This window comes from Somniosus microcephalus, chromosome 25 (assembly GCF_052327205.1).
Source record: "Somniosus microcephalus isolate GS21.2 chromosome 25, FLI_Smic_1.0, whole genome shotgun sequence".
Classification (NCBI taxonomy): Eukaryota; Metazoa; Chordata; class Chondrichthyes; order Squaliformes; family Somniosidae; genus Somniosus; species Somniosus microcephalus.
Window position 1 is genome coordinate 31,306,368 of NC_141011.1, and position 27,912 is coordinate 31,334,279.

At 41.5% G+C, this 27,912-nt stretch overlaps 1 protein-coding gene across 2 annotated transcripts; it reads left to right on the top strand.

Annotated features, from left to right (window-relative positions):
• ube2j2 (ubiquitin-conjugating enzyme E2, J2 (UBC6 homolog, yeast)) lies at positions 1-27,904 on the top strand. Of its 2 annotated transcripts, XM_085967091.1 has the most exons (8): positions 1-241; positions 7,842-7,974; positions 11,537-11,667; positions 15,168-15,208; positions 16,177-16,279; positions 19,939-20,077; positions 24,596-24,676; positions 25,835-27,904. In XM_085967091.1, exons 2-8 carry the CDS (start codon positions 7,954-7,956, stop codon positions 26,111-26,113), a joined length of 795 nt encoding a protein of 264 aa, XP_085823217.1. In that variant the 5' UTR covers positions 1-241; positions 7,842-7,953; the 3' UTR covers positions 26,114-27,904. The 2 variants fall into 2 exon arrangements, with proteins under 2 accessions (XP_085823217.1, XP_085823218.1); XM_085967092.1 differs by lacking the exon at positions 7,842-7,974 and having other exon boundaries at positions 6-241.
• Positions 27,905-27,912: the final 8 nt, after the last annotated feature.

A 27,912-nucleotide genomic window follows, 5' to 3' on the forward strand; every position in this document is an offset into this window, starting at 1 on the left:
GCCGCCGCCAGAGGGGGCCGGCGAGCGCCGAGCCGGAAGTATTTGAGTGCTGCACCAGCTCGGCCCGCGGCCGCCATATTAGCGTCGCTCTGCCTCGCCGCCGGACCGGGGGCACAGCTCAGCTCAGCTCCGCTCACTCGGGGGAAGGCGTGCTGGGGAAACTCCAGCGGCACTGTCCTTCAGCTGCTCGCCCAGGATCCGGGGTCCCGATCGGAAGGTGTCGGACGGCTTTGATGTCGAGGTAAATTTCGCGGCCCGTGTGTGTGTGTAGGCCGGGACTCGCTGCTGGGTGAACGCGGGCGGGGAGCGGGGCTCAGGCCTGTGGGGGGTTGCAGCCGCCCGGGCACCGGCTCCAGCGGGCCCCGTTGAGGGAGGACTCTGGGGAGGGAGTCCGGGCCTGGCTTCGAGCCCCGGGTGCTGGGGAGCAGCGAGGGATGGAAGCCGGATGGAGGGGGTGGTGCTGAGAGACCCGGGGAATATGTTCATGGAGAATCAGTGATACCTGGAGCTCCCACTGGACTGAGAACCAGGCACAGCCCACAAACCAACCACAGACCCATTAACCTCATTCCAGTGACTGTGTTCATTGGGAACAAACTTGTACAATTTATACAATAACCCTGGAAGTGGCAGCCAACACGCTTTCAGAAGGGGCAAAACCTGACATCCCAACCCTTGATCCTTTTGAGCAAGTGGTTTTCCCAATTGGGTGTTGGAAAGCTCTTTGATCTGGTGTACATCGACTTTCTGAAAGCCTCTGATAAAAGTCCCACATTAAAGATTGCTCCACAAGCCTAAGGCACTGGAATTAAGGTTAACTTGGATGCAGAGGTGGTGAGAGGGGAAGCAGCAAGAACTGGTTAAGAGAATGATGTTGGGCTGGAGCACTGAATGGAGTGCCTCGGGGATTGGTGCTGGGGCTCCTACTGTTTTTGGTGTACATAATGTGGATTCAGTGTATGTTAGGCCAATTTGTAAATCTCAAACTTGTGGGTGTTGGGGGGGGGAGTTACTGGGCAGGTCGCAGAGTATGATGTAGTCTACAGGAAATGATGCAGGAGAGCTGGGGATTTTAAGGGAATACCTTGCTAAACATCGACACAATGTGCTGCAGTGGCGATGAGGGCAAACGGCATCTTGGGATGTATAAAGAGCGATAGAGCATAAGCCCAGAAAATGGAAAATGTACAAATCATTGGTTCTCCTCCATCTTAAGCATTATGTGCAGTTCAGGGCACCATAACAGACTTTGAGGAAGTACTAAGTTCATAAGTAGTGCCTGAGATATGAGAAAAAAAACAAGATGCTGCATTTATTGAAGAAAAGATGGTTTAGGGATGATCTTGAGAGGCTTAAGATCTTAAAGGGAATGAACAGATGGAGGAAGGATGTTCCTGATGGCGGGGGAGTCCAGAACCAGGGGTCACAGTCTAAGGATAAGGGGTAAGCCATTTAGGACAGAGATGAGGAATTTCTTCACCCAGAGAGTGGTGAACCTGTGGAATTCTCTACCACAGAAGGCAGTTGAGGCCAATTCATATGGGGAGAAGGCAGGGACAGGGTACTGAGTTTGGATGATCAGCCATGATCTCATTGAATGGTGGAGCAGGCTCAAGGGGCCGAATGGCCTACCCCTGCTCCTATCTTCTGTTTCTATGTAAACATGGTGCACAGAGTAACAAAGTATTTAATTACAAGTAGCACGGGTTGTTTGAGCTCGGCACCTCTGCCTCACCTGATTGATTGACCAGGTTAAACAACCTGGCCTGCGTACCCAGACAAAACTGTCTCCAGCATAATCTTGTAAATAATAGGGCAAGATACTTCCATCTAGCATTGCTAGTCCACAGTCATGCAGTTTTCTCAAATGTAAGGGTGCACATTCCACTCTCCCTTACAAAGGCAATTGTGCTGCCGTGGTGAAGATGGCTAACCAGCCCCCCCCCCCCCCCCCCCCCTCAGCAAGCAATCACACAAAGCCACTTTACGTTTGTCCACTTAGATCTAGCTAAAATGTTACATTAATGCATAGTTCACATTTTATGATTAGAACTGAAACAGATCTCATTGCTGTGGGATTGTTGAGAACCATTTGTTGCTGTCCTGTTCTGGGAAACTACCTAGAATGACTGGCAGGATTTCAGTGCATCAAAAAAATGTGGAAACTTCCTTGAAAGACCTGCTTTTGCTGTACCTAGCACCTCCTTATGCCCGTCGCACTATGTGGCAAGTGTCATTTGTGGTGGATGGCTGGCGTTGTACAGCTTGTGTTTGCTCTTCAGTCTGGTGATTTTGCATCGCGACTATTGTTGGATGACAGTGGCTGAAAACGTTTGTATTCTATGCCTCTTTATAAAACCTATGATCCCACATATGCCCTTACAGTTATATCAAGTTGTCCCCTCACTTTTTAAAAATTTGTGTATCTGAATCCCTTAGTCTCTTTACCATTTAGTGTACAAGTCCATAATCTTGCCAAATTGCATTACCTCACATTCTCTGCATTAAACTTCATCCACCATCTATCTGCCCAATCTACTAACTTATCTAAAATAACAACAGAAAACGCTAGAAAAACTCAGTCGGCCAGGCAGCATCCGTGGAGAGAGAGAAACAGTCAACGTTTCAGGTCGAAGACCTTTCGTCAGTTCTGACGAAGACCCTTTGACCTGAAACGTTAACTCTGTTTCTCTCTCCGCGGATGTTGCCTGGCCTGCTGAGATTTTCTAGTGTTTTCTGTTATTTCGGATTTCCAGCATCCGCAGTATTTTGCTATCGCACTAACTTATCTAGTTCCTCTTGAAATTGCTTACTCCATGCTCCCTGTTTTTGTATTGTCTGCAAATATTGGTATTGTGGCCCCTACACTGAGTTCAGATAATTTGAGAGAAGAGGCAGTGGCCCCAGCATTGATCTTTGAGGAGCACCACTGTCCACATCCCTGCTACCTGAAAAACATCCATTAACCATACTCTGCATTTCCTTTCTCGGTACACTAATATTTCTTAAAAGAGCCGTCTAAAATATGTCAGACATGACTTGCCGTCTACAAATCCATACTGCTGTCCTTAACTAAGCCATGTCTTTCTAGATGAATATTAATTATTTGCTTTATTTTGGCCTCTAGAGGCTTACCCACTACCAATATTAAGCTGACTGGTCTATAGTTACCTGGTTTATTATCCCTTTTTTGACAAAATTGATACATGTGCAAGCCTGTAGTCCTGTGGCACAACTTTCATATTGAATGATGTTTGAGAGATTGTGGTCAGCGTTCCCTCAGCATTCTAAGGGGCAATGCTCTCGGGACAAGTGCCGTTTCCTCTTTTTTCAGTTCCACTAATTTTTTTTCAGTACTGCTTCCTTATCTATAGTTCTCCCCTGTGATTGTTCCAGCATCTCCTCTTGGACCCTTTCATTCTCACTATCACACTGGTACGAGCAAACCAAAATAAAGTACTTATTTTGTATCTCCACCAATGCTACATGCTCAATAAGATGTTTTTACTTAGGATTACATAGGATATACGGCACAGAAAAAGGCCATTCGGCCCAGCCAGTCCATGCCGGCGTTTATGCTCCACTCGAGCCTCCTCCCGTCTTTCCTCATCTAAATCTATCAGCAGAACCCTCGATTCCCATCTCCCTCATATGCTTATCTCACCGCCCCTTGAATGCATCTATACTATTCGCCTCAACCACTCCCTGTGGTAACGAGTTCCACATTCTCACCACTCCAGGTAAAGAAGTTTCTTCTGAATTCCCTATTGGACTTCTTGGTGACTATCTTATATTGATGGCCTTGAGTTATGCTCTTCCCCACACGTGGAAACATTCTCTATCTTATCACTTATCACTTGGAGGGTGCGAGTCTAGATGGGGTAGAGGATACAAAAGGATCTAGGAGTACAAATGCACACTAAGTCTAAATCGTTAATGTAAATTGTGAACAACAGTGGTCCCAGCACTGATCCTTGTGGCACACCACTTCCCACCTTCTGCCACTGTGAACAGCTACCCTTTGCTCCTACTCTCTGCTTTCTGTCCTGAAGCCAGCCAGCAATCCATTCTGCTACTTGTCCCCTGACTCCACATTCTCTGACCTTGTTCATCAGTCTTATTATCGAAGGCTTTTTGAAAATCTAGATAAGTTACATCTACTGCAGTACCATTGTCTATTCTCTCTGTTACCTGTTCAAAAAATTCAACAAGGTTGGTCAAGCAAGATTTTCCCTTTTGAAATCCATGTTGACTATTCATTATATTTTTTGTTTCTAGATGTTCTTCTATTTTCTCCTTTAGTAGGGGTTCCATTATTTTTCCTACCACCGATGTTAAGCTGACTGGTCTATAATTCCCTGGACATGTCCTATCCCTCTTTGACTTATTTTACTTTTTATCTGTTCTTCCAAAATTAATTGCCATTTCCTTTAATGTTCTCTGGCAGTCTTCATATTTTTTCGTCGCCTTTCTAATCTTTTTTTGTTTCCTCCTCTATTTTCTATACTCTGGATTTTCTTCCATATTGTTAGCCCCAGATTTGACCGAATGCATGTTTAATTCTCATTTTAATTTGAATTTCTTTCCTCTTCCAAGGAACTCCAGTTTTTGTTGCGCCACATTGCCTTCTGGGAACATGCCTCATTGTCTCCATTTTGAAAGTTTCCTATTCTTCGTGTGCAGTCTTGGTTGCTAACTTTCCAATTTATCTGGGGTTTTTATCTCGTTGAAATCTTCATTTTTCCTGTCCGGTACCATTATCTTTGATGTTTTCTCTATCTTTTATTAAATTCTATTTGCAGTTTTCAGATGACTTCGACCCTTACATTACTGACTGGCTTCATGTCATTTCCTAGAGCTTGATCCAATACTGTTAGACTAAAATTATCTCCCCTCGAAAGCTGTCCTGGACACATTGTAGAAACGACTCTCCTTCATTGCCCCCTTTCATTACTCTTACCTCAGACTATCTTTGAATAACTAAAGTCACTTATTATGGCCTTGTTATTTCTGCATCTTTCTCTAATTTGTCTAAATATCTCTTGCTGTACCCTTCAGCGGTCTATAGTAAACTTGCAGTAGTGTAAGAGTTCCCTTAACTAATCAAATAGATTCAGGTTTTCCATTATTGCTAGGCTCTAGTGATGTAATGGAATCCTTAATTAGAGCTCCCGGTTGCCTATCATTTTAATTCTCCAGACTGCTCCCACTCTGACTGCTCTGTCCTCGGCCTGCTACACTGTTCCAATGAAGCTCAAGGAACAGCATCTCATCTTTTGATTAGGCACTTTACAGCCTTCTGGATGCCACGTTGAGTTCAACAATTTCAGGCCATAACCTCTGCCCCCATTTTTTCAGACGGCAACTGTTGCTGATGATTCTAATGTTCCCATTTACACCTCCTCTGGACCCATCTTTTTGTTTCTTAACTTGTCGCATTACCATCTCCTTTTGCCTTGCGCCATCATCCCTTTTGTCATTTAATCTCTCCTGCCTTCCATCCTATCACAGACCTTCCCTTTTGTTCTGTCCTCCCCCTTTCCCTGCCCCTCTACTTGCTTAAAACCTGTTGCATCTCTAACCTTTTCCAATTCTGACGAAAGGTCATCGACCTGAAACGTTAACTCTGTTTCTCGCTCCCCAAATGCTGCCTGACCTGCTGAGGATTTCCAGCATTTTCTGTGTTTATTTGATTTCCAGCATCCGCAGTATCTTTTGCTTTAACTAATATTGCTGTCCCTTCTATTTTTCCTACTGTAACCCGCCTGAATATTTTCTAACCAAGAATGTTTAGCTCGCAGTCCTGCCTTGGCTTAAGCTGCATCGCTGCTAATGCTGTTGAGTGGTTTTAACTGTCCCAGATAGACGGGCATAAATGTAATGCATGTGGTCTTAGTGGAGAATCATTTTTAGAACGCATCCTAAATCCGTATGTTTCCAGTCCAACAAGGAAAAAAGCATTACTGGATTTAGTTTTGGGAAATGAAGTCGGCTAAATAACTTGTGTGAGAGTAGACGACCAATTGGGAATGAATCACCACATTGTTAGGTGCAGTGTAAATACAGAAAAAGGACAATGAAGCCAAAGATAAGGGTGCTGGGTTGAAAAAGGCAACATTTGGTGTGGAAAAATCAGATCTGGCTCAAATTAAGTCAACAGAAAAGTTCGCAAACAGGATGCCTGATCAGTGGGCAATCTTCAAATACGAGACAGATAGATTTAAGACAAAACCCATCAGGAGGGCACAGAGCCTGCAAAGGGATATAGCCAGGTTAAGTGAGTGGGCAGTAAGGTGGCAGATGGAGAATAATGTGGGGAAATGTGAGGTTATTCACTTTGGTAGGAAGAATAGAAAAACAATTTTTTTAAATGGTGAAAAACTATTAAATGTTGGTGTTCAGAGAGATTTAGGTGTCCTCGTACAGGAAACCGAGTTAGCATGCAGGTACAGCAAGCAATTAGGAAGGCAAATGGCATGTTGGCCTTTACTGCAAGGGGGTTGGAGTATAAGAGTAAGGAAGTCTTGCTACAATTGTACAGGGCCTTGGTGAGACCACACCTGGAGTACTGTGCACAGTTTTGGTCTCCTTATCTAAGGAAGGATATACTTGCCTTGGAGGCGGTGCAACGAAGGTTCACTAGATTGATTCCTGGGATGAGAGGACTGTCCTATGATGAGAGATTGTGTAGAATGGGCCTATACTCTCTGGAGTTTAGAAGAATGAGAGGTGATCTCATTGAAACATACAAGATTCTGAGGGGAATTGACAGGGTAGATGCTGAGAGGTTGGTTCCCCTATCTGGAGTGTCTAAAACTAGGGGCATAGTCTCAGTATAAGGGGTCAGCCATTAAAACTGACATGAGGAGGTATTTATTCACTGAGGGTTGTAAATCTTTGGAATTCTCTACCCTAAATGGCTGTGGATGCTGAATCGTTGAGTATATTCAAGACTGCAATAGCTAGATTTTTGGACTCTAGGGGAATCGAGGGATATGGAGTTGAGATCGAAGATCAGCCATGTTCTTATTGAATGGCGGAGCAGGCTCGAGGGGCCGTATGACCTACTCCTGCTCCTAATTCTTATGTTATCAAAGAATAGAGTTCAGTGGGAAAATAAATAAATTAAAAAGAAACTGAAATGGTAAATACATGATAAAATTAGGGCTAACTATTAAAGCAAATCATGGGCAATATAGCAAAGGGCGGAGAAAGGAGTGATTTAGGAGGGCAAGAAGGAATATGAAAAAGGCTAATGGGTAACAGAGCAAAACAATGAGGCCTGTTATAAGCATATTTAAAAAGTAAAAGAATAGTTCGAGAAAGGGTAGGAGCGCTGAAGGATGAAGAGAGAAATCCAATTTTGAAGGATGGCAGAGCTGTTAAATATTTGGTGCCAGTTTTTACAAAGTGTAGATGTACCAGAGGAGGATGTGGAACAAATCTTGAGATAGCTGCAGGAAAGGAATTGCTTCTGAAGAAGTTAGCAGACCTCGAGGTGGACAAGTCACTGGGCCCTGATGGCACGCACACAAGGCTGTTGAAGGAAGTCGGAGAGACGATAGCAGAGGTTCTGTCCACTGTCTTTCAGTCTTCTCTATATATGCAAATTATGCGGTGGACTGAAGGGTAGCCAATATAACCCCTCTGTTCAAGAAGGGAGAGGAGGAAAAACCAGGTAACTATAGACTAAGTTAGTCTAATGTCAGTTGCAGGCAAACTCGTAGAATCCATCATTCAAGATAAAATTAGTGAGCATTTAGAAATGTATGGTTTAATTATGAGCAGCCAGCATGGATTTGTTAAAGCAAGTCGTGTTTGACAAATTTAATAATTTTCAGAAGACATGTTCGATTGGATTGATAAAAGGAATGTAATAGATGCAGCGTCCATGGATTTTCAGAAGACATTTGATGAGGTGTCTCAGGATTCAAGAGTATTGTATAAGAGAAGATGATGGACAAGAAACAAAGGGTTAGTGTTAATGGGTGTTGCTTCGATTGGAGACAGGTTGGAAGTGGTGTACCTCCGGGGTCAGTGCTGGCTGCCATTTTGTTCCCTGAATAAATAGATGATTTGGATTTGCGCATAGGGAAAATATTGAAATTTGGTGGTGACAAGAAATAGCAGGTTTACAGTGAGGAGGATTCTAAAAGATTTCAGGAGGACATAGGTAGGGTTAGCGTAATACACAGACTTGTGGCAGATATAATTTTATTACAGATGAACGTGAGGTAGTACAAGGTTGAAGAAGTAATAAACTTGTGCGAGACAATGGTTTGGCCACAATTAGTCTTGTGTGCAGTCTTGGGCCTGTTGTCCCAGAAAGGACATTAAAGCCATAGAGAGCAAACCGTGTCGATTCACCAGGATAATGACAAGGTTGGAAAAACTATAGTTATTAGGGGAGCCTTCAGATATTGGGACTACTCACATTTGAGTAGCGAAGGCTAAGTGTGGAGATTTCATAGAATGATACAGCACAGAAGGAGGCCATTCGGCCCATCGTGCCTGTGCCGGCTGTTTGGTAGAGCTATCCAATTAGTCCCACTCCCCCGCTCTTTCCCCATAGCCCTACAATTTTTTTCCCCTTCATGTATTTATCCAATTCCATTTTGAAAGTTATTGAATCTGCTTCCACCACCCTTTCAGGCAGCGCATTCCCGATCATCATAACTCGCTGTGTTTATAAAAATAAAAAATAAAAATGTTTACTTATGTCACCTCTGGTTCTTTTGCCAATCATCTTAAATCTGTGTCCTCTGGTTACCGATCCTTCTGCCACTGGAAACAGTTTCTCTTTATTTACTCTATCAAAACCGTTCATGATTTAAACACCTCTATCAAATCTCCTCTTAACCTTCTCTGCTCTAAGGAAAACAACCCCAGCTTCTCCAGACTCTCCACATAACTGAAGTCCCTCATCCCTGGTACCATTCTAGTAAATCTCTTCTGCACTCTCTCTAAGGCCTTGACATCCAATACTCCAGCTGAGGCCTAACCAGTGTTTTATAAAGGTTTAGCATAACTTCCTGGCTCTTGTACTCTATGCCTTTATTAATTAAGCCAAGGATCCCGTATAAGGAAATGATGACATGCAGAAAGTGTCTCCAACTGCGTGCACTTGAACTCGAGTTTAAGGAGCAGCTGGGGGCACGTGTCACGTGGGGGGTTAAGGGTTCTCCAAGTGCACATTCCTAATTGGTCACTCTGCAGGCAATGTGAAGAAGGGAAGTGGATAACCATCCATCGGGACAGGAAGGGGAAGCATTGCAGGGATAAAAAGATACTCCGTATTGAGTACCTGTGACGATGGCAACAAGTGGAGGCGGCCTACTATGAGCAATGCTATGGCACTGTAGAACACGTAGTGTCTAAAGGTGAGAGTGAAGTGCGAGATGCAGTAGTAATGGGGTTGTTCCATAGTCCAAGCAATAAATGGGTGCTTTCATAGTCACAACCAAAAGTCTTGATTGTGTGTTGCCTCACAGCTGCCGGGGCAAGGATACAACTGCGCTAGTACAAAATAATTTAGAGAGGGAAGGGGAAACAGCGAGAAGTTGTGGTTCACATTGGAATCAAGAACGTGGAAGGAACAAAATGGAGGTCCTGCAAAAGGGAGTTTAAAGAGTTGGGAGTTAGCTTAAAGAGCAGGACCTCAAGGATAGTAATCTCCAGATTACTTGTGCTGCACATACTAGAAGGAAGGACTGTGCATTTATGTAACTCCATTTATATAGCACTTTTATCATGTCCTCAAGACATCTCAGAAGTGCTTCACATCCAATTAATTTTTGAACAGTAACATGGAACTTACTATTGTCCTCTGTCTTATCAATTCTTATGAAGACCACCACAGTCACCTTTACAAAAGCAAAATACTGCGGATGCTGGAAATCTGAAACAAAAACAGAAAATGCTGGAAATACTCGGCAGGTCAGGCAGCATCTGTGGAGAGAGAAACAGAGTTAACGTTTCAGGTCGACAACCCTTCGTCAGAACTGGGGAAGGGTTCTGACGAAGGGTCATCGACCTGAAACATTAACTCTTGTTTCTCTCTCCACAGATGCTGCCTGACCTGCTGAGTGTTGCCAGCATTTTCTGTTTTTGTTACCACAGTCACCTTGTCTGGAACTGACCTTTGTGTATATTCCTTTAGAGAAATAGTCTGTGCAATCCTGTTTTAATCCCTTATATGCTGAATCTAGCGATACAAAAATATAAGTTTAAAAAATTCAGCACAGATTTTAAAGTCATCGATTTTTGTCACCACTGCAGTCATTGGTGTAACTGATCCCTGTGCTGGTGCTGCTGCTGGAGGTAATGTCGACCGGCACGAAGAACTTGCAGCTGGTGTGGCCGATAGCAACATCATGTATCTTGCTGCAAGGCTGCTGGCAGGGCGAATGGCTAAAGTTGTTTTGCAATCGCTGTAGAGAATTGGCTGCTAAATAGTCAAAAAAACAACCACTTTAAACTCTGCACATGCAGTTACTTTAAAATGGAATCGATTGGCTGTAGAAATTCCTGCATGGTACAAACCGAGCTGGGGTGCTTCAGGAAGAGTGATCAATCTTTGGAATAACGTCCCAGTCAGTTTAGTAGAAACAAATATATTGGGGATGTTCAAAATGAGTTTTAGTTGACGGAATTTTATCATAGAAGATAGGAGCGGGAGTAGGCCATTCGGCCCCTCGAGCCTGCTCCGCCATTTACAGTAATGAGATCATGGCTGATCATCCAAATTCAGTACCCGGTCCCTGCTTTCTCCCCATATCCCTTGATCCCTTTAGCCTCAAGAAATATATCTAACTCCTTCTTGAATATATTTAATGAATTGGCCTCCACTGCCTTGTGTGGTAGAGAATTCCACAGGTTCACCACTCTCTGGGTGAAGAAATTCCTCCTCGTCTCTGTCCTAAATGGCTTACCCCTTATCCTTAGACTGTGACCCCTGGTTCTGGACTTCCCCGCCATCGGGAACATCCTTCCTGCATCTAGTCTGTCTAGTCCTGTTAGAATTTTATAAGTTTCAATGAGATCCCCTCTCATTCTTCTAAACTCCAGCGAGTATAAGCCCAATCGACCCAATCTCTCCTCATACGTCATTCCTGCCGTCCCAGGTATCAGTCTGGTGAATCTTCGCTGCACTCCCTCCATGTCAAGAACATCCTTCCTCAGATAAGGCGACCAAAATCAGATAAGGCGACCATTGCTGACATATCCTATATTCTTGGGTATGAATGCGCTATGAGTTCTGCTTATCCCTTGTTCAAATGTGAATAGGCTGTGGTTTTTGTGCTAAACTGGCGAGAAATGGCTGCATGTCTCATTTTATTTTTTAACTTTGTTGCAGTATTTCTGGCTAGTTCACAGATGATTTGATTTTAATTTTCAGTTCTGCTTTCCGTCATTTTTTAAAATATATATATGCCCGTTTAGTCTAAGAATGGCCGGTTGGATTTGGCAATAAGAGCACTGCCCAACGCCTGTAAACTGTCTAATGAGAGAATTTGTTTTTACTTCTTTATCTTAGATGAGCAACAACAGTAACAAGCGAGCTCCAACAACGGCAACACAGAGACTGAAACAGGACTATCTTCGAATAAAGAAAGACCCAGTGCCTTATATCTGCGCCGAACCTCTTCCATCTAATATTCTTGAATGGTAAGTGTGAGTATATAGTGTTAAATTTGCTTAACCGGTTGTATGTGTAGATTGGGATGGGCAATAAATACTGGCGTTGCCAGCGACACCCACGTCCCATGAATGAATAAAAAAAATCTCAATCGCAAAGTGGTTACAGATGAGGAAGCTCATTCAGCCAATCTTGGTTCACACATGCTGAATGACCCTGAAGTCACTGCCCATTGCAGCATCCAATTGGTTCTTAATTCATTTATGAATTTCCGCCTCCACTATTCGATCAGGGAGTCCATTCCATGTATTGATCACTCGGGAAGACCTTCTAATACTAAATTGAACATGCGGTCCCATGTCCAACTGTTACAATTTAATTTTAAATATTTTTTCAAATTTACCGTTCCATAACATTTACTATCTTGTATGTCTCTAAGGTAACCTCCTTTCAAAGCTGGAAAGCCTAAGTTTCTCCAGTCTTTTCTCATAACTTAAACCCCTAACACCAGGGAACAGCCATGTGGCTCTCTTAATTGCCTCCAGTGCTTGAATGTCTCCCTTGTGTCTCGGGCACAGCACGCGAGGTGTGGTCTGTCTAAAGCACTATACATAATAAAAACAGAAAATGCTGGAAATACTCAGCAGGTCAGGCAGCATCTGTGGAGAGCGAAACAGAGTTAACGCTTCAGGTCGATGACCTTTCCTCAGAACTATACCGTTTGCTGCTGACTTCCTGTGACTTCTATTCGACTGTTTTGGTTTGATCGTTCAACGACTTATTGGCTTTGTTGATTGCCGCTCTGCATTGGCTGGACATACTGAGTGTTCAATCGAATGAGCCTTTGGGGGGTTTTTTTCAACCTCATCTGTAGCTAATTTAACTCCTTTCGTGGTTTCTTTAAGTTTGCACTTAATTTTCAATTATTCCCTTTTGATACTTTAAATTTTTCATGTGAGAATGGTACAGCCAGCATGCAGTTTCGGTCATGCTGACGCCGACACACTGTCTATATGTGGATTTCTGTGACACACTTTCACTTGCTTTGCTCCAATTTTATACGAAGTAGTGAAGAATCGGCCCCGTGGTTATGCGCACTGAGCAAAATAAACCACTAAGGAAAAATAAACTGAACCCAATCTAATTGCATTAAAAAAAAAATTCTACATCCTTTCGGCTGCAACAGATCAGATCTGTAACTGAGAAATGCTGAAATTCTCAGTCAAACAAACAAAATGAACCTGAACTGATCAAATTGCGCAAAATGCTTTTTCAAAAGCCATTTACCTGTCACTTTTCTTATTTTAAATATGAGATTCAAAATAAAGCTGCTCCCCTAGATTTAAAAAAAAATGTTTTTGTTATGCCTGGTGCTGCTCCTGGCCTGCCCTTCTAAACGCTCTTCATTTAACCAGGTTTGTCCCTGGGTTTGATGGTGATGGAGGAGTACGGGATGCGGTGAGTCGTGAGGTTACAGGTTGTGGTGGTATATAGTTCTGCTGCTGTTGATGACCCACAATGCCTCATGGATGCCCAACTTTTGTGCTGCTGATTGCAAGATTTGCTCTAATTTATCGAAGTGACTGCTAACCAGCCTCCTGCAGCTCTTTTTTGCCTGTCGTGTGAGGGGTAGATTGCACACTTCTGATTGTTGTGAACTAGAATGCCTACAGGCAGCACCATGTTTGGAATTAGATAACGTGCTTACCGCTCATTGGGATTCTGTGGGATTTTCCACAGGCATATTTTGTGAATTCATGCCAGTGTGAGGGATGGGTTGATGTGTGTTATGATGAGCTAATGGAAATTCAGCTAAGTTCCCGTGATGAGACAGAACTCCCTTGCCATCATCCCATTGTATACCAAGGTGCAAAGGATGTTAGCGTTCTGTTTGCTTTGCCATCTTCAAGACTGCTTCTGCATTAAAAGGGAGCCAGTGTAAAAGTATTAGAAGAGTGGTCATTTGTTATGGCCATGTACCATTGTACATTTAGAGATATATACAGGAAACTCTTTTTCATCCGGCACTGACGGGACCGGTGTGGTGCCGGTTTATCAAAAAGTCCGGATTACAGAGAGTTATAGTTAAAAGGTACAAGAGCTCCGTACACAGCCACAAATCCAGGCTTCCCTGTTGCTTAGCAACAGCTGCAAGAAGCCCGGCCACAGACCAAGCGTCCCTGCAGGAACCCCCGATTACACAGCCAAGAATCAAGAAACGGCCACTAATATGAAGAAATACTTAACTGAACTCCTGAATTTTGCCGGTTAACCGAGATTTCCGGTTGTTTGGGTGCCGGTAAATCAAGAGTTTCCATATCCATTTCATAAACAGCACTTATGTACTTACACCAGAGACCGTCTTTCCAAGACTTTACCAGAGCAGCTGGGAGAACAACCAAATCTTTCAAGCATTTCACCCAGTTGTATGCAATATAGATTTCCAATTGTACTGTACAGTACTTTGCTCATTATTCTATTTCTAAAGAACCAGTTTAATCATGTATCAGTAGTTTAGCCTGCACAAAACAGTCTTGCATTGTGAATGTTTTCTGCCTTGCGGATCGACAGAAGAAACAGTGGGAATCCTGCAGCACCACAAGCAATTTGTTTAGCTCGAGGTCAATTGCTTTACCTAGGCCAGTGCTGTCCAATCGAAACTGCTGACTAGCACAGGCGTGGCTACATCAACACTGTTTTAGCCACATGGACTAATTTTAGTTGAAACTCTGTACAGTACAGGTGAATGTACTTCATCATGTGTATATTTACTTAAAAAACAAGTTTAAAGTGCACATGCACACACTGTGCAAATGAGTATTGAGATCACATGCCCAATTAAGGAGTCTCTATTACTCCTTTTGTTTACTGATCTAAATTAGCCATTTCTGGATTCCCAATTGGCCACGTGTGACTAGTCGTTAACATATTGGACAAAACTAACCTAGGCCGCACCACCTCACTGCGGCAGAAAGTAAAAGCTGCACCTTTCAGTTTGTAAAAGGCACTATCTGTTTCTGGAAAATGTTTTCAAGCTACTTGCAAGAGAAAAATGTGTTGGAAAAAGTCAGTAATTTGTGACCCGTGATTTTTGTGTAAAATAACTGACAGCCAAGCCCTTTTATTTTCCATAAAAATATCAGGATAGTAAAAATGGAAGTTTCTTAGCAGGTCTAAATGATAAATCGCTTGCTGTATCCCCTCATCCACTGGGGTAAAATTGCTGTAACAATGCTCTGTAACGAGCAGTTTTACTCTGATGTGATTTAATTCCCCACCATCACTGTCAATCTCTTGCTTCTAATTTTATGTTCAGGCATAAAAATGCGAGTCAAAGGTTTAAAAACGACAACATTTACAAGTAAAGGCTTCCGAAACACTATAGGATTGTGCCAGAATACAGCAAAACTATTGTATTATTAAATTGCAAAAGACCATGTGCATGCTAAATTTAAGCACAGAACAGCCTTATTTAGGAAGCAGAGCATGGAAAATTGTGGTTTCCTTAACATTTGCCATCTCTTGCTAGGCATTACGTGGTACGAGGCCCTGAGAAAACACCGTATGAGGGTATGTATTGGCATTCCTGTATATTCTGATTTGATAATTGATGGCTGGTATATTAATGTCACTCTCTTTAATTTATCACATTCTTTAGTCATGCTTATTATTCCATAATAAACTGGTTGCTGCACAACATGCTAAATATATACCTTTCTGACTGATGAGCAGTTGGGCAAGATTTAAATTTACGTTTCTTAATGACAAAGTTCTAAGTATTGTCATTTCATTATTTATCCGCTGTGTATCGAATGCAATGTACAAGTTGTGTGATGTGCAATTTTCCGTCACCAAAATTTTACTGAACATTTAAAGTATGGACGAAGAACATTCTCATGGTAACAATGCATTTTAAAGTCAATTAGTGAATGGATTCACTGTTTAAAAAGGAGTTTGATAAAACTTCAGCTTAAAAGTTTAATGGCAAAGTTCTGCTGCCACCCTGCTGGATACAGATGAGGTACTGCAAGCCGATTGGCTTCTCAGCAGCAAGAAGAGCGTAGAGACTATTCAAATATAAGGCGGTAACATTTCTGAAATTTGTAGAAATGGGGGGTGTTTATTTGTTTTTAAAGACCATTGCATCTCCCAAGTTAAGAAGCAGAGGTTAGGAAGTGAGTGGGAGTCCGGGGTGGAAGCGGAACAGGAAGCAAGTGGCAGGTAAGGGCCAGAAGCCTGTCACAAAACGTGAAACCTTGGAGAGTGAGGGAGAGGGGAGGGTGGCTGCCCTGAGGAGCGAGTTACAGGTTGGGAAGGTGGAGGGTCTGCCAGTGAAAGAGCAGGTAGGACCGTTGTGGAGGTATTTTACAACTTTGAATTACCCCTTTTTAAAAAAAAAAAAAAAAAAACTTTGCTGGGCTGTAAATCGGGACCTTTGTGCGATAAAGAATGGTATATTTAAAGTTTTGACTGCTGAATATCTAAAAGTGAAATATACATGTATTCTAATGGTGCTCTTGTTTTCTGTTCTAATCTAGGTGGTCTTTATCATGGAAAGTTGGTCTTTCCCAGAGAATTTCCCTTCAAACCCCCTAGTATTTATATGATTACACCAAATGGAAGATTCAAATGCAATACACGGTAAGAGATTTTGTATATGATTTCAGGTTTTCATTAGTAATGTGAAAGTAAGAGAACTTGTAGCGTGCAGTAGCATAAAAGGTTCTGCTGTCATCGGTTTTTCCCCTTCCTACAGCCTTTACCTCAGGTTATTCACATTGATCTAGCATTTACATTTGCTGGGTTTAGGCAACAACGAATCTAGCGTTTCCAGTTTCTGGCACATACCTGTCCTCAAACCCTACAAAATTGTCTGCGCCAATCTCAAGGAGGCATTAAAAAGCAACAATTCAGATAATGGTTTCAAAATTGGTGCAAGTCCAAAGGCTAAACTGTTTTAACTATCCCCTAACCAGAGATGCTAGAAATATTTGCAATTTTTGAACATTCATTTGAATGACTAGAAGGGTATGTAATACTTTTTGTCAAGGCTCACCATGAGCATGAAGGAGTTCTTGCAAAGCATCATTTTTTTCATCAGCCACAGAGGATGTCAGTGTTACAATTCAGCCATTCTCCAGGCACACACACAAATCCGCTCCATAAGCAAGCCCTTGCTTCTAATGAACCGAAGCGTTTCCTTACCTGGAAAGTATCCGATAATATAGCATGTTCACGGGGGCGATAAACTCATTTTGCTGCTGATAGGCTGACTGGAAGATGCCTTCGTATTCTCCTGATCTTTCTGACGGACTGTATTTCCCAGGCTCTAAGCTATAAATCAAGTTTATTAAAATCGAGCAAGAGCAAACAGCAGATTTTACTAGATCACAGTAAAATAATTTCTCCCCAACACTGCAAATCTATTTTAAAACGATAAATGTTTCAAAGGGTTAATAATGCTCCTAAGTTGGAACACACATCTGTGAGGAAAAGCTCATATGTCAACTTAAATATTCAGAGCATTTGACTAGTCCCAGCTTGTCAATGTTTGGCAAAGCAGAAATTCATTAAACAAACCTTGGTTTGGGACCCGAAGTAAGCCATTTCTTTATTTGGCAGTCTCAATTCAATCACAGTAAGATCAAGTGTCTTCCGCACTCAAAAAAAAAACACAGGTGTCAAATCACAAATGGGTTTTAAAGCCACACAGTCTGCCTGACAGGTTTTCCTAATAATATTTACCTCGTGAAACAAAACAAGTTGCCTGCAGGGAGTGATAGTTTTTTCCTCAGTTGGCCAGCAATCCCGTAAACGATTAGCTGTCTCCTTCTCACAGCCTGGTAAACAATATTAATTGTTTCTAACGCCTCTGTCTACCATTCATCAGTTCGTCTATCGAGCTGAGGTAACTCGTCTGTCTCTGAAGTGATGTACCAGCCAGTAATGTGAATTCATTATACTTGCAGACAGGCTGATCCCAAGAAGCAGTAAGCAACTTAAAGTCATCACTAGCTGGCTAGCTACCAAACTCCCATAAAGAATATTAAAAAGATTCCTTTATTATTTGAAGCCAGACGGATTTCCGATCTGCCATTGAACCCCAGTCAGTGGCCTGACACGGGCCATTCCTAATCTTAGTTAAGCTATTGAGAGGCGCAGGGTGAAGTCATTCCGAGGTGTCGTTGTGCACACCTCCCACTGGCTTACTGTAGGGCAGCAATGACAGTGGTCTGGGCTGGGGTTCATTGCCTCGCTCTTGCTGGTGTTTGGTGTGTGGAATGAGGGGAGAGGCAGCTAAAGGTGGGGGAGAAAATAAATTGGAAATAGGAAGAAAGAATAGAAAAGTGAAACAAGCTATAGAATGTTTTCTGCAATTGATGAGCCGAGGCCATGGAACACACTGTCTGAGTTGACATGAACTTTTTCTCGCAGGCGTGTGTTCCAACTTATGAGCATTATTAAAGGTTTGAAACATTTATCCTTTTGAAATAGGTTTGAAAGGAGTAGAGGTTTTTATACCCAACTGTTGTATCATTTGGCGTTTTCAACTTACTGGCTTATCTTAAAGTCTGTACCTTTTGAACACACTTTGTAATTGTTTTAATTAAGATTATAAATTGCTTTCATTTTTGATTGATGTAAACCGAAATTACTATTCTTGCTGTGCTAATGTGACGATGTTACCTGTTGTGAGTAGCATGCTGTGTGCTGCTGAAACAGCCAAATAGTGGCGGGCTTCCTGCTGATTTTTCTGAATGGTATACTCTGCATTTATTACAAAGCTAGAAGTCAAGCTGTAATGCCATTTTCCCCCAAAAAAATCAAGGCTCATTAGGGCGTTTATTTTGCAGATCCGCTGATTGATCATATCATTCCTTGATCCGTATTTGCATGCCTAGTGGTGTCTTAATATTTCCCAAGTCTTTTTGCCAGCCACTTAGACTTTGATGTATTGAGATTTCACTGTTTTTCATTTTCCTCTTGTACCCATATCCATTCAGAGACAATTTCTCTTGCTATTTTTGGAACATCTCTTGTAAAATACAGGAAACTTTCGATTAACCGGCCACGAAATAACCGGAACGCTCTATCCACCGGCAAAATTCAGGAGTCGGTTCAGATAACTTTTTTTACTTTTTTTTTTACTCCCATTTGTGGCTGTGCAAGCGTGTAGCTGAAGCTGTTGCTAAGCTACAGAGACGCTTGCAACGTGTGCCCATTGTTCTGAAGCTAAGCAACAGGGTTTGTTGCTTTATGCGGAGCTCTGAGCTCTGTATCTTTTACTATAGCGTTCGGTTATCCGGAATTTTTGATGAACCGGCACCAGGTCAGTCCCGTCCGTGCCGGATAACAAAAAGTTTCTTGTAGCTTGTTGCCGAAATGGTAATTCTGTAGTTTTATAACGTGATTGATGCCTTTAGTCAGCAATCTGGTCATTTGTTTCCAGCCGCCTGACTTTGCAAAAATATTATAAAACAATAACTAATAACCTGATGGCAGCACAAAAACTGTCTTTGGATAGTCATCTATATAATTGTTATATGTTTAAGTAATGGTTGTATGTGACAGGTGCGCCATAATTTTATAATCTGGAGATCTATGCATTTTGCAAAGGATGTGTGAACTTGAGTATTTTCACCAGAGATAACACAAATGTGAAGTTTACCAAAAGCTACATGTTGTTTAAAATCATTTAATTAAAACTCATTTTTAAGTGCCTTTGCACTGTGCAAGAATCTTTAATGCATTTACTTTGAGCTGACCGACAAAGTCTTAAATGAAGAATTTCTGTTGTGGCGCAAGGAATTTCTAAACGTTACATCCATTAAAATCTTACATTATTTATTTTCCACAGTTTTAGTTCCTACATCTTCCATTCTATTCCTCCCTCAAAATCCAGTACACCTCTGCTCAATCAAAGCTTTATAGTTGATCTTCCAGAACTTTGCTAATGCTTCGTAACTGGTCACTGGGGGATGCTTTCTTCCCTCCCTGTCCGGAGTCACATCATTGCCTCTCTGAGGCCCCCGTCTGAGATCAGGATCACACTATGTGAGATATCATAGACCGACATCCAGCCGCATTGTTAAGTATTGCCTTAAAATTAATACCGTTAAATTGTATAGATTGAGAGTTCCAAAGGGAAATATATTTTTGATAAATTGCCTAAAATACACAGTGAGAATGCTATTTACCAGTTCATTGATGTGGGATATCTGTGGGCTAAGTGATTTGAGGAGTTGCATAAAACTCGTCGAAAAAAGAACCATAATTTTAGTAAAGACCTTTTCTTGCAGGTTATGTCTTTCAATCACTGATTTCCATCCAGATACCTGGAACCCAGCCTGGTCTGTCTCTACAATCCTGACGGGTCTCCTTAGCTTCATGGTGGAGAAAGGGCCTACATTGGGCAGTATTGAAACTTCAGAATATACAGTGAGTTCCTTCCATTCATTACTAAAGAGAAGGCTTTCATTATCATGTAGGTTTTTTGAGGTTTGAACTGAATGAAGAGCGCGCCTTTCAAATTGTATTTTTATCCTCCTCCACTCCACTTTTCTTTTCTTCTAGTCTCCCATTCTCCTACATCAGGAGGTTAGGATTGTCTCTCTCTAATTTCTCCTTGTGTATTGATCATAACTTCCCCAGCCAGTGGAAGGTGCAGTTCAATTGGAGTGACTTTGTTTTGGTGATCTGGGCAAAGACTAACAACTCACTGACTAAAGCAAGTGAGTTTAGATAACTGGCAATTCTGGAACTCTACCGTGCAATTTTCTGTTTTGAAATCAAGTGCTCAACTACTAAAGCTAGTGCCTCGTGGAACCTTTCTTGAACAGAGCAAAGAAGGATAAATAACTACTCTTTCACTCTTTTTCCAGCTCTGTGTAACCTTTGTCTTTGTTAAAATGTAATGTTTCTAAAATCACCTGAACTTGTTTTGTGTTCCTTTTGATTCTTCCTTATTAATCAGTCTCCATTTACAAATGCATTGGGCTGACCTACAAGTGGGTCGAGGGCCCCTCGGCACTATTTGAGTTTGGTACCATATGGGAGTTATATTGACCACTTTTCACTTCTGTATTTCGGGCTGCATTCTGAAAATATGAATTCTTTCTGTCACTGGGAGCAGTTTGTTCTGTTATCAGTATACTGGGAAAACAAACTCATCTTCAGTGTTTTGTATCTTAACACATTTAGTCATTTTAATAGCCGTTACCTTTTGCTATTTATTTGTAAAGGTTAACATTTTTGAAGTTTCTGGTTTCAGAATATTTGATGTTGATATTTAAGTTCAATGGTTGTGATTTGTTTTGCTTCGGTTGCTGTCGGTGCTTGCTTTTAAAATCTCTTCGTCTTGCCACGTAGCCTTTCCAAAAATGTTTGTCTGCCGACATCACATGCTCTGTAGAGGTGTGCAACCCGTTCCAAGTTTTACAGCTGGGCTTATTGTGACCATTCAGTGTACTGGAAAGCGATCCTGCTAGCTTGGATGATTTCATTTAATAGATTCAGAGATGCTTCTGTTGTTAGCTTGTCAAAGAAGTAGGCCTCTAACTCTTAGAGTCCCAAGAATGCTCCAAAACAACAACACCAGTTGAGTTGTGTTCTGTATGAATTCAAAGCCAGGGAGGAGGCATTGGCGGCACTCTGGGAGTTGGATAACCTGCTCCAATTCAAGTGCTGACTTTGCAAACTAATGTTGCTCTAATGTCCTGGCACTGGAACATTAGAAAAAACCATTACGCTGACAAGTGTTGAAATTGATGCAAACTCGTTTGAAGAATGTTGGCTAACTATCAGTCTCACTCTTGTGCGAGTTGATACTGAATCATTGGTGGAGTTTGAATCTATTTCTTTCTCACTTGCTGAAACCATGAGTTTTCAGAATGCTATTCCCATAAATGCCAGTCGATGACAAAAGTATCCTTCCTTTCGAAGCTTCTGAAATGTAAAGCTTTGACTCCATTTCCACAGCTTTGCAAGATCTCTTTTGCTGCTGTTGGTACTGATACTGATCAAGTCTTTAGCCAAGGCAGTAGTCAATGATTCAACTGTTTTAACAGCATTCTATTGCCACCAGGTGCCAGCATTGATTGAATCCACTCCGCCACGGCCCAATCGTTGGTAAAAGCAGATGGCAGTTAAAAATAGTCTGTACATTTGAATCTGAGATTTTTGAGGAAAGCCATGAGTTTTTAGTTGGACAGCATAGCGAAATGTCCCATTCCCTAGATTCTGGGATCTTGTTGCATTTTATTTGATATTTCGATCTGCTTTCGAGTGTGTGTCTTTCTGTTCAAGAAGCTTTACCACAAGTGAGGATACACTCTTGAGCTTAGTGGATTTATCAACCAAGTTTTGTTATCTGGCCACCAATGTAGACATGCACTAAAAATGTTTGAGAAAGCATATGTGCCATTGTAAATAAAGTAGTCCCCAAAACACACTCTACGCACTCCATTGTATCAGGATGTGGAATAAACGGGAGCTAGTAAATACCTCGATTGATAGTGTTAAGACCAGCATACTGAATAGGAGCTACAAGCTCCTCCATGGTAACTAAAGCATTGCTTGCGCTAATGTGCCACATTCAAGAAACATTTGCCCAAATGTAAAAGGACACTGATTGTCTGAACAGACAACACCATTTGTGTGGGTTGTGTTGGACGTGTCTCAACATTGTGCAAACGTGGCACTAATTATTAGCATACAACCATCATCCTGCACAAAGCCTTGAGGGCACAGAATGTCATAGCTGATATCTTGGACAGGCGTACGGTCCAACCATGCAAGTGCCCCATTCACCTGGAGACACCCCAGATTATCTTTGATGTACGGGATTATCTATTGCTAGTTTTCAAAACAAGTGATTGCAGGTGCCAAGATATTCATTGCATGGCGCAATTCTCTTCTGCCTTGCTAGGCTTTCCTTTGCTGCCCATGATTAGTCACCAGATTCAAGCAGATCAGGCAATTACAGTAACTCCATCCACACTTATTGGTAGTATTTACTAACTAATTGTCTATCACCTGGTTTGTTAAGAGTTTGTGACAGCCATTGCAGCCAATTACCCACTTCTGTTTAGTTGGTGAACATTCACTGGTATCCAGTTACCTGAAAGGTATTGGGAGCATTACATTTCTATAGCCAGTAATGCCTACATGGGGTCTGAATCATGTTTTCTACATGCGTCAAACCAATTTGAACCTAGGCTTCACAACGTCTTCTGGTAGTTTTATCTTCACTTGGGGTCTACGTCTCAGGAGAATGATATATACATGCGCTGCTGCCTGTGTTTACAAAATTAGCTAATTCCGACTTCTGTGTGGGGCGGATACATAGTTCCCCATTGCACCGTGACATAAGCATGCTGGTGTGCTGAACAATTCGGTGTTTACAAGGCCGACTGGGGTCATAGTACTGGTGGGAGATGAGGGGGACCAGCTGAAAAGTAAACCTCTAGCCATTGGTCATGTGGCGGCAAGTGTCATTGACTGCAGGAGACCTGAGTATTGGGAATTGATGGCACCGCAGCAATGTAAGAACACATTAGCGTACTCCTACTTTCTTAAAAGAAACTAATGTCCTTGAAACTGGGCACTAGACTGTATCTATGTCTATTAGCTAGCTGTTTCTCTAGGTATAGTGAAAGCTTGTTCTACTCATGCTGTGGCACTTTTAGGGCCAGTATATGAACATTTCTCTCTACGCTCCGTGTGGTGAAATTTCCATATTTTCACAAAACATTCACTTTTTCACAAGAATATCCTCTTGGGTTTTAATAACTTGAGATAAAGGTCTAATTGTTGTATTGTTCTAAACTTCCCTCTTCTTCCGCTCTCCAGCTCTCTTTCTGTACTACTTCAGCATTGCTGCATTTGTTTGTGAGTTTGAATAAGGAGAAATGTTGGATTATCTGCTGCAAGTATTGTCCTCCTCATTCTTTGGGATGGTGCAAAGTTCCTTCTCTATTTGCCTTTTTTTAAACTTTGATGTACTTGGTGATTTGTTCATTTGTGAGACCAGATTCCATTGCATGTTCTAAAATGTCCCCAAAACATAATGTTGAATATAAGACTAGTTGCACATGTGTCGTCGAGTCCAATTAGAATTTTTAGGTCAAGTACGGTTAGAGGGTGGGGGAAAGGGGCGAAGAAGGGGGCAGGGGAGCTGAGGTGGGGGGGGGAGAAGAGGCGGTTATGGATCAAAAAATCTTGCTTAGTAGGGGCAATGGGATTTGAGGGCCACAATCTAGCACTGTGTTTGGGAGAGAGGGGGGAGCGCAGGCTGAAAACAGTTCGCTGGCGGGCATAAGGGCTTATTACATGCTCTGTGGGGCGGGGGGGATATTGGGGCTGAAATCTGAGTCAGTTGGGGGGTCAAAATCTCGCTCTTTTTTTTGGGGGGGGGGGAAATGAGAGCTAAAAATGTGCTCGGTGGGGGTTGTGGGGTGAAAATCTGCCCAGTGGGGAGGTAGTTGAGGCGGAGAAAACTTGCTCAGTGTGGGGAGGGGGTGTTCAGGGCTGGAATTTAGCTGTGGGGGAGGGTCTGTTTTTATCCAAGTGACTGACTGTTCTGACTACTCATTTGAGGGGCCATCACAACATTTGGTTCAACCCTGTTGTAATCAATTGGTCATGACTTGTTTCTGCTTGTACTGCCATCTACTGGGGCAATGCCATTAGAGTCTTAAGACCATCCATCATTTTTAAGATTTCATAGATAATAACTTGTACTGAATAGTGCATTCCATCATAAAAATGAGCTTTTGATGCAAAGATTTTACTGCAGTCTTTGAAAGGTCACTTGTGAATTTGTTTTGATAATGTATGCTGAAGTGTTTTATTTTAATTGGCAAAATAATTCAATTAAAACTGTCTTGGGGCAGCTTATACTGATCCTTGAATGAATCGAAAGTAATGCTAATATTTTGAATCTTTACTTCTTGGCAGAAAAGACAACTTGCTGCCCAAAGCAGTGCTTTTAATCTAAAGGATAAAGTGTTTTGTGAGCTCTTCCCAGATTTAGTGGAGGTAAGTGTTCATAAGCAGTCAAGTTGTATCGACCATCTTGAGCACTTGCTATTTTATTTTAGAATGTATAAAGATGAGCCGGCCAATCGTATTGTAAGCAAAATCTTGTGCCTGCAGATATCAAAATAGGCAGCGGTAATAATGAGAAACAATGAAACCAGATTCAGAAGCATTTGGATCCTTCGGTTGACTGGGCAAGTCGAAGCAAGTTTCATTTAGTGTGACTGGGTGCAAAGGAATTTTTAGAATGAAGTAAAAATCAGAAGAGGGAGTAGCTATTAAATAGAACAGGGGTGGTGCATGTTGACCAGGAAAGAGATCATTGTAGATAAATCTATGAAACCGTCATAATGTTTAGCTTCAGTAAATAAAGCTGAATAAACTACAGGATCACTTTAATAGAAGGATAGAGTACACGTCATAAGAGATTGTGTTGCTGTATATGATGTTGGTTAGTCCTGCATCTGGAGTTCTATGGGGTGTTCTGGCCACCTAATTATCGGAAGGATAAATATTGGGCGGGTGAGCTATAGCCAGTTTTCTACTAACACTTGAGGCTGGCATTGGTGAGCGGCTCCCAAAGTCTACACTAAATCTGTCTTCCTTGCTTCAGCAGCAGAATCGTTGACACGTTTTTCTGTCAGTCTATGATTCTGCCACCAGGATAAAGGAGTCCGATTTAGTAATATAAATGCCAGGAGGCAGCTCATGAATGCTGGTCTCTTGGAATGTAATCTACGCAGGTGCCAGTAGAAAAGTGGTTAAAGATTACTCCGCGTACGAGGAATTTAAGATGTCCTTAAGGGTTAAGTACAGGCCGCAACACTGAAACAATACTCTTGAGCAGGAGTCTTATGTTAAAAGAGAGTGGAGTTTGAGGATACCTTGCAGTCAAAAGTTTTGCAGTTGCTTTCTGTTTCCTTGTGCTACACTGAAGTTTGTTGAACTAAAGGGTTTCTAATAGGTCGTAACACCATTCTCACTCCACGGTGTCATCAGTCACCTTATGTAGAGTGTTCTAGGTCAATATTTTTCTGGGTTGAGGATTCATGAGATGAGGTTAGGATTGAAGGGACAGAATATAAGGAAAAGAAACAACCAGGAGCTTTCAAACAAAATAGATTTAACGACATTAGTTTTGTTCTCCTGTGCCTCTAGGAAATAAAAGAAAAGAAACGAGCACAAGAAGAACTAAGTAACAGGGCTCAGGCCCTGCCTCTACCAGATGTTATCCCTGATGGTGAAGTGCACCAGAATGGTATGCCGCTTCTTAATGGCCATGCAGTGCTACCAGCTGCCAACCACCAAGGCCATCAACAGGCCAACCGAAACCATGGACTCCTAGGGGGAGCTTTAGCAAACTTGTTCGTCATTGTTGGTTTTGCAGCCTTTGCCTACACAGTGAAGTATGTGTTACGAAGCATAGCACAGGAATAAAGCTGCTGAAGAGACCAAATCATTGCAATCTTGCAAGCAAATCGGACTCCTTTTGGGGAAGCGTTGCAGAAAGGGGAAGAGTAAGACTGGAGTGATGTAATTAAAATTACATTTGTATATGTACAAAAAGTGACCAACTAGAGCCTATGGTTTTCTTTCACAGATGTATGGATCAACGGAGCTAACATAGTTCAAGAATATGCAGAAGGTTCAGATTTACTGTGCAGGTCATGCATATTTTACAGTGGGTGACCAATATAATGCCTCTTAATTATGGTGAATCTGAAACTAGTGCTATTTCTAAAAAAAAGGAGCGTGTTTTGCAGCAGCATTTTCAGATTTTAATTGTTTACTTCAGAATGATTAAAAATCTATACCCCAACATAAATATGACTTTTTAATGTATTTATATTACTGTTGTATTTAGGATATATTGGAAGCATTTCTGGAATAAAATACAAAAACTAAACGCTAAGCGGGATAAAACTGGGTGTGGACGTCAAATAACTTTTTTTTAAAGTGCTTCTTTTTGTTTTAGCAAAATTGGGAAAGGTGAGAGTGCCACGTTGGCCGTCCAGTGTAAAATAAATGACCACATGCGAAATCGAGACCTTGTGCACATTCCTACAAACTAATTACAGGCTTTTCCTCATTAGGTTTTATGGGTAACCCCTTGGCAAAACGGTTGCAGAAACCATAATTTATAAATGAGTTTTCTTTTTTGTAATTTATCTCCATAAAGGAAAAGATGCTCAAAATGCACCACTTGTATCGCTGGAAGCAATGGACAATAATTTGCTGCTTAATCAGTTATTTCTGGTTTGTCTTTCCTCTTACACAATATCTTTAGAATTTTGCAGTACATTTTTCCAACAGAAGAAACCTGTGTAAATCTTTAATGGGCTAACACAATTGCAAACTGTTAATGGCAAGATCTTTGCAATGCCTCATCCTAGTTTTATGGGTGGCATTAAATGTTACAATAGGATATTTGGAATACTGTTAAATGTCATTTCTAACAAGCAATAGAAGTTAGACTAGATTTTCACTTGACTGAAGAACACACAGTGTCATTTTGCCAAATTAAAATAAATCCCTGGAAACAGTTATACCTGTCCCACTCGGCTATAAATCTGAAATGAGCATGTTGTGCGTAATAGCAATGACTGCTTTGTAAATTGACTCTCAATAAAATTTACAGGATACCTTCGTAATATCATCGCTTCTCTTTAACGTCATTGAAAAATCTTCCAGAATACGTTGTTACTTATTTTCCATGAAGAGACTGATGTTACCGTAGGCATAAAGTCCACAATTTTATTCTGAGCGTATTGAGTAGGGAAATGTCTGTCATTCATTAAGTTTCTACAGTTCTACTTTATAATGTACAAAATATTTGTCAAGCCTTTGAAAAAGTGTGCTTCTTGAAACCTGCATTGGAATTGAAAAAGTGTTGGTGACTTTGTATTTTGCAATTATTGAAAACTGAACAATGGAAAAACAATGCAAATTCATTAAACTGACGAGCATAAAAGTTATTACTTTGCAAGGCCTCTCCACATCATCCGCAAGATTATTAAAATTAAAGATTTTTTCCCCCATTAAAGTACAGTATGAGTAAAGCTACAAACCTCAACCTAAATGATGTTAATGAACTTTGCCCGGAAAGATGTATTTTGATCTTTAAAGAAAAAAGTTGACTTCAATATACAGTAGGTTTATGTTCTGATGTGTTTCAGTTTTTAAAATCAATAAATTCTTTATCACAAATGAAACAAGTGGTGCAGCTGATCCCTTTT

What these genes read in the sequence shown, in the direction of transcription:
- ube2j2 (XM_085967091.1), top strand. Translation starts at nt 7,954, where the DNA reads ATGATGGACAAGAAACAAAGG. An exon ending in CCATCTAATATTCTTGAATG is followed by an intron (nt 11,668 to 15,167) that starts GTAAGTGTGAGT and finishes ATCTCTTGCTAG; the next exon opens with GCATTACGTGGTACGAGGCC. An exon ending in TGAGAAAACACCGTATGAGG is followed by an intron (nt 15,209 to 16,176) that starts GTATGTATTGGC and finishes GTTCTAATCTAG; the next exon opens with GTGGTCTTTATCATGGAAAG.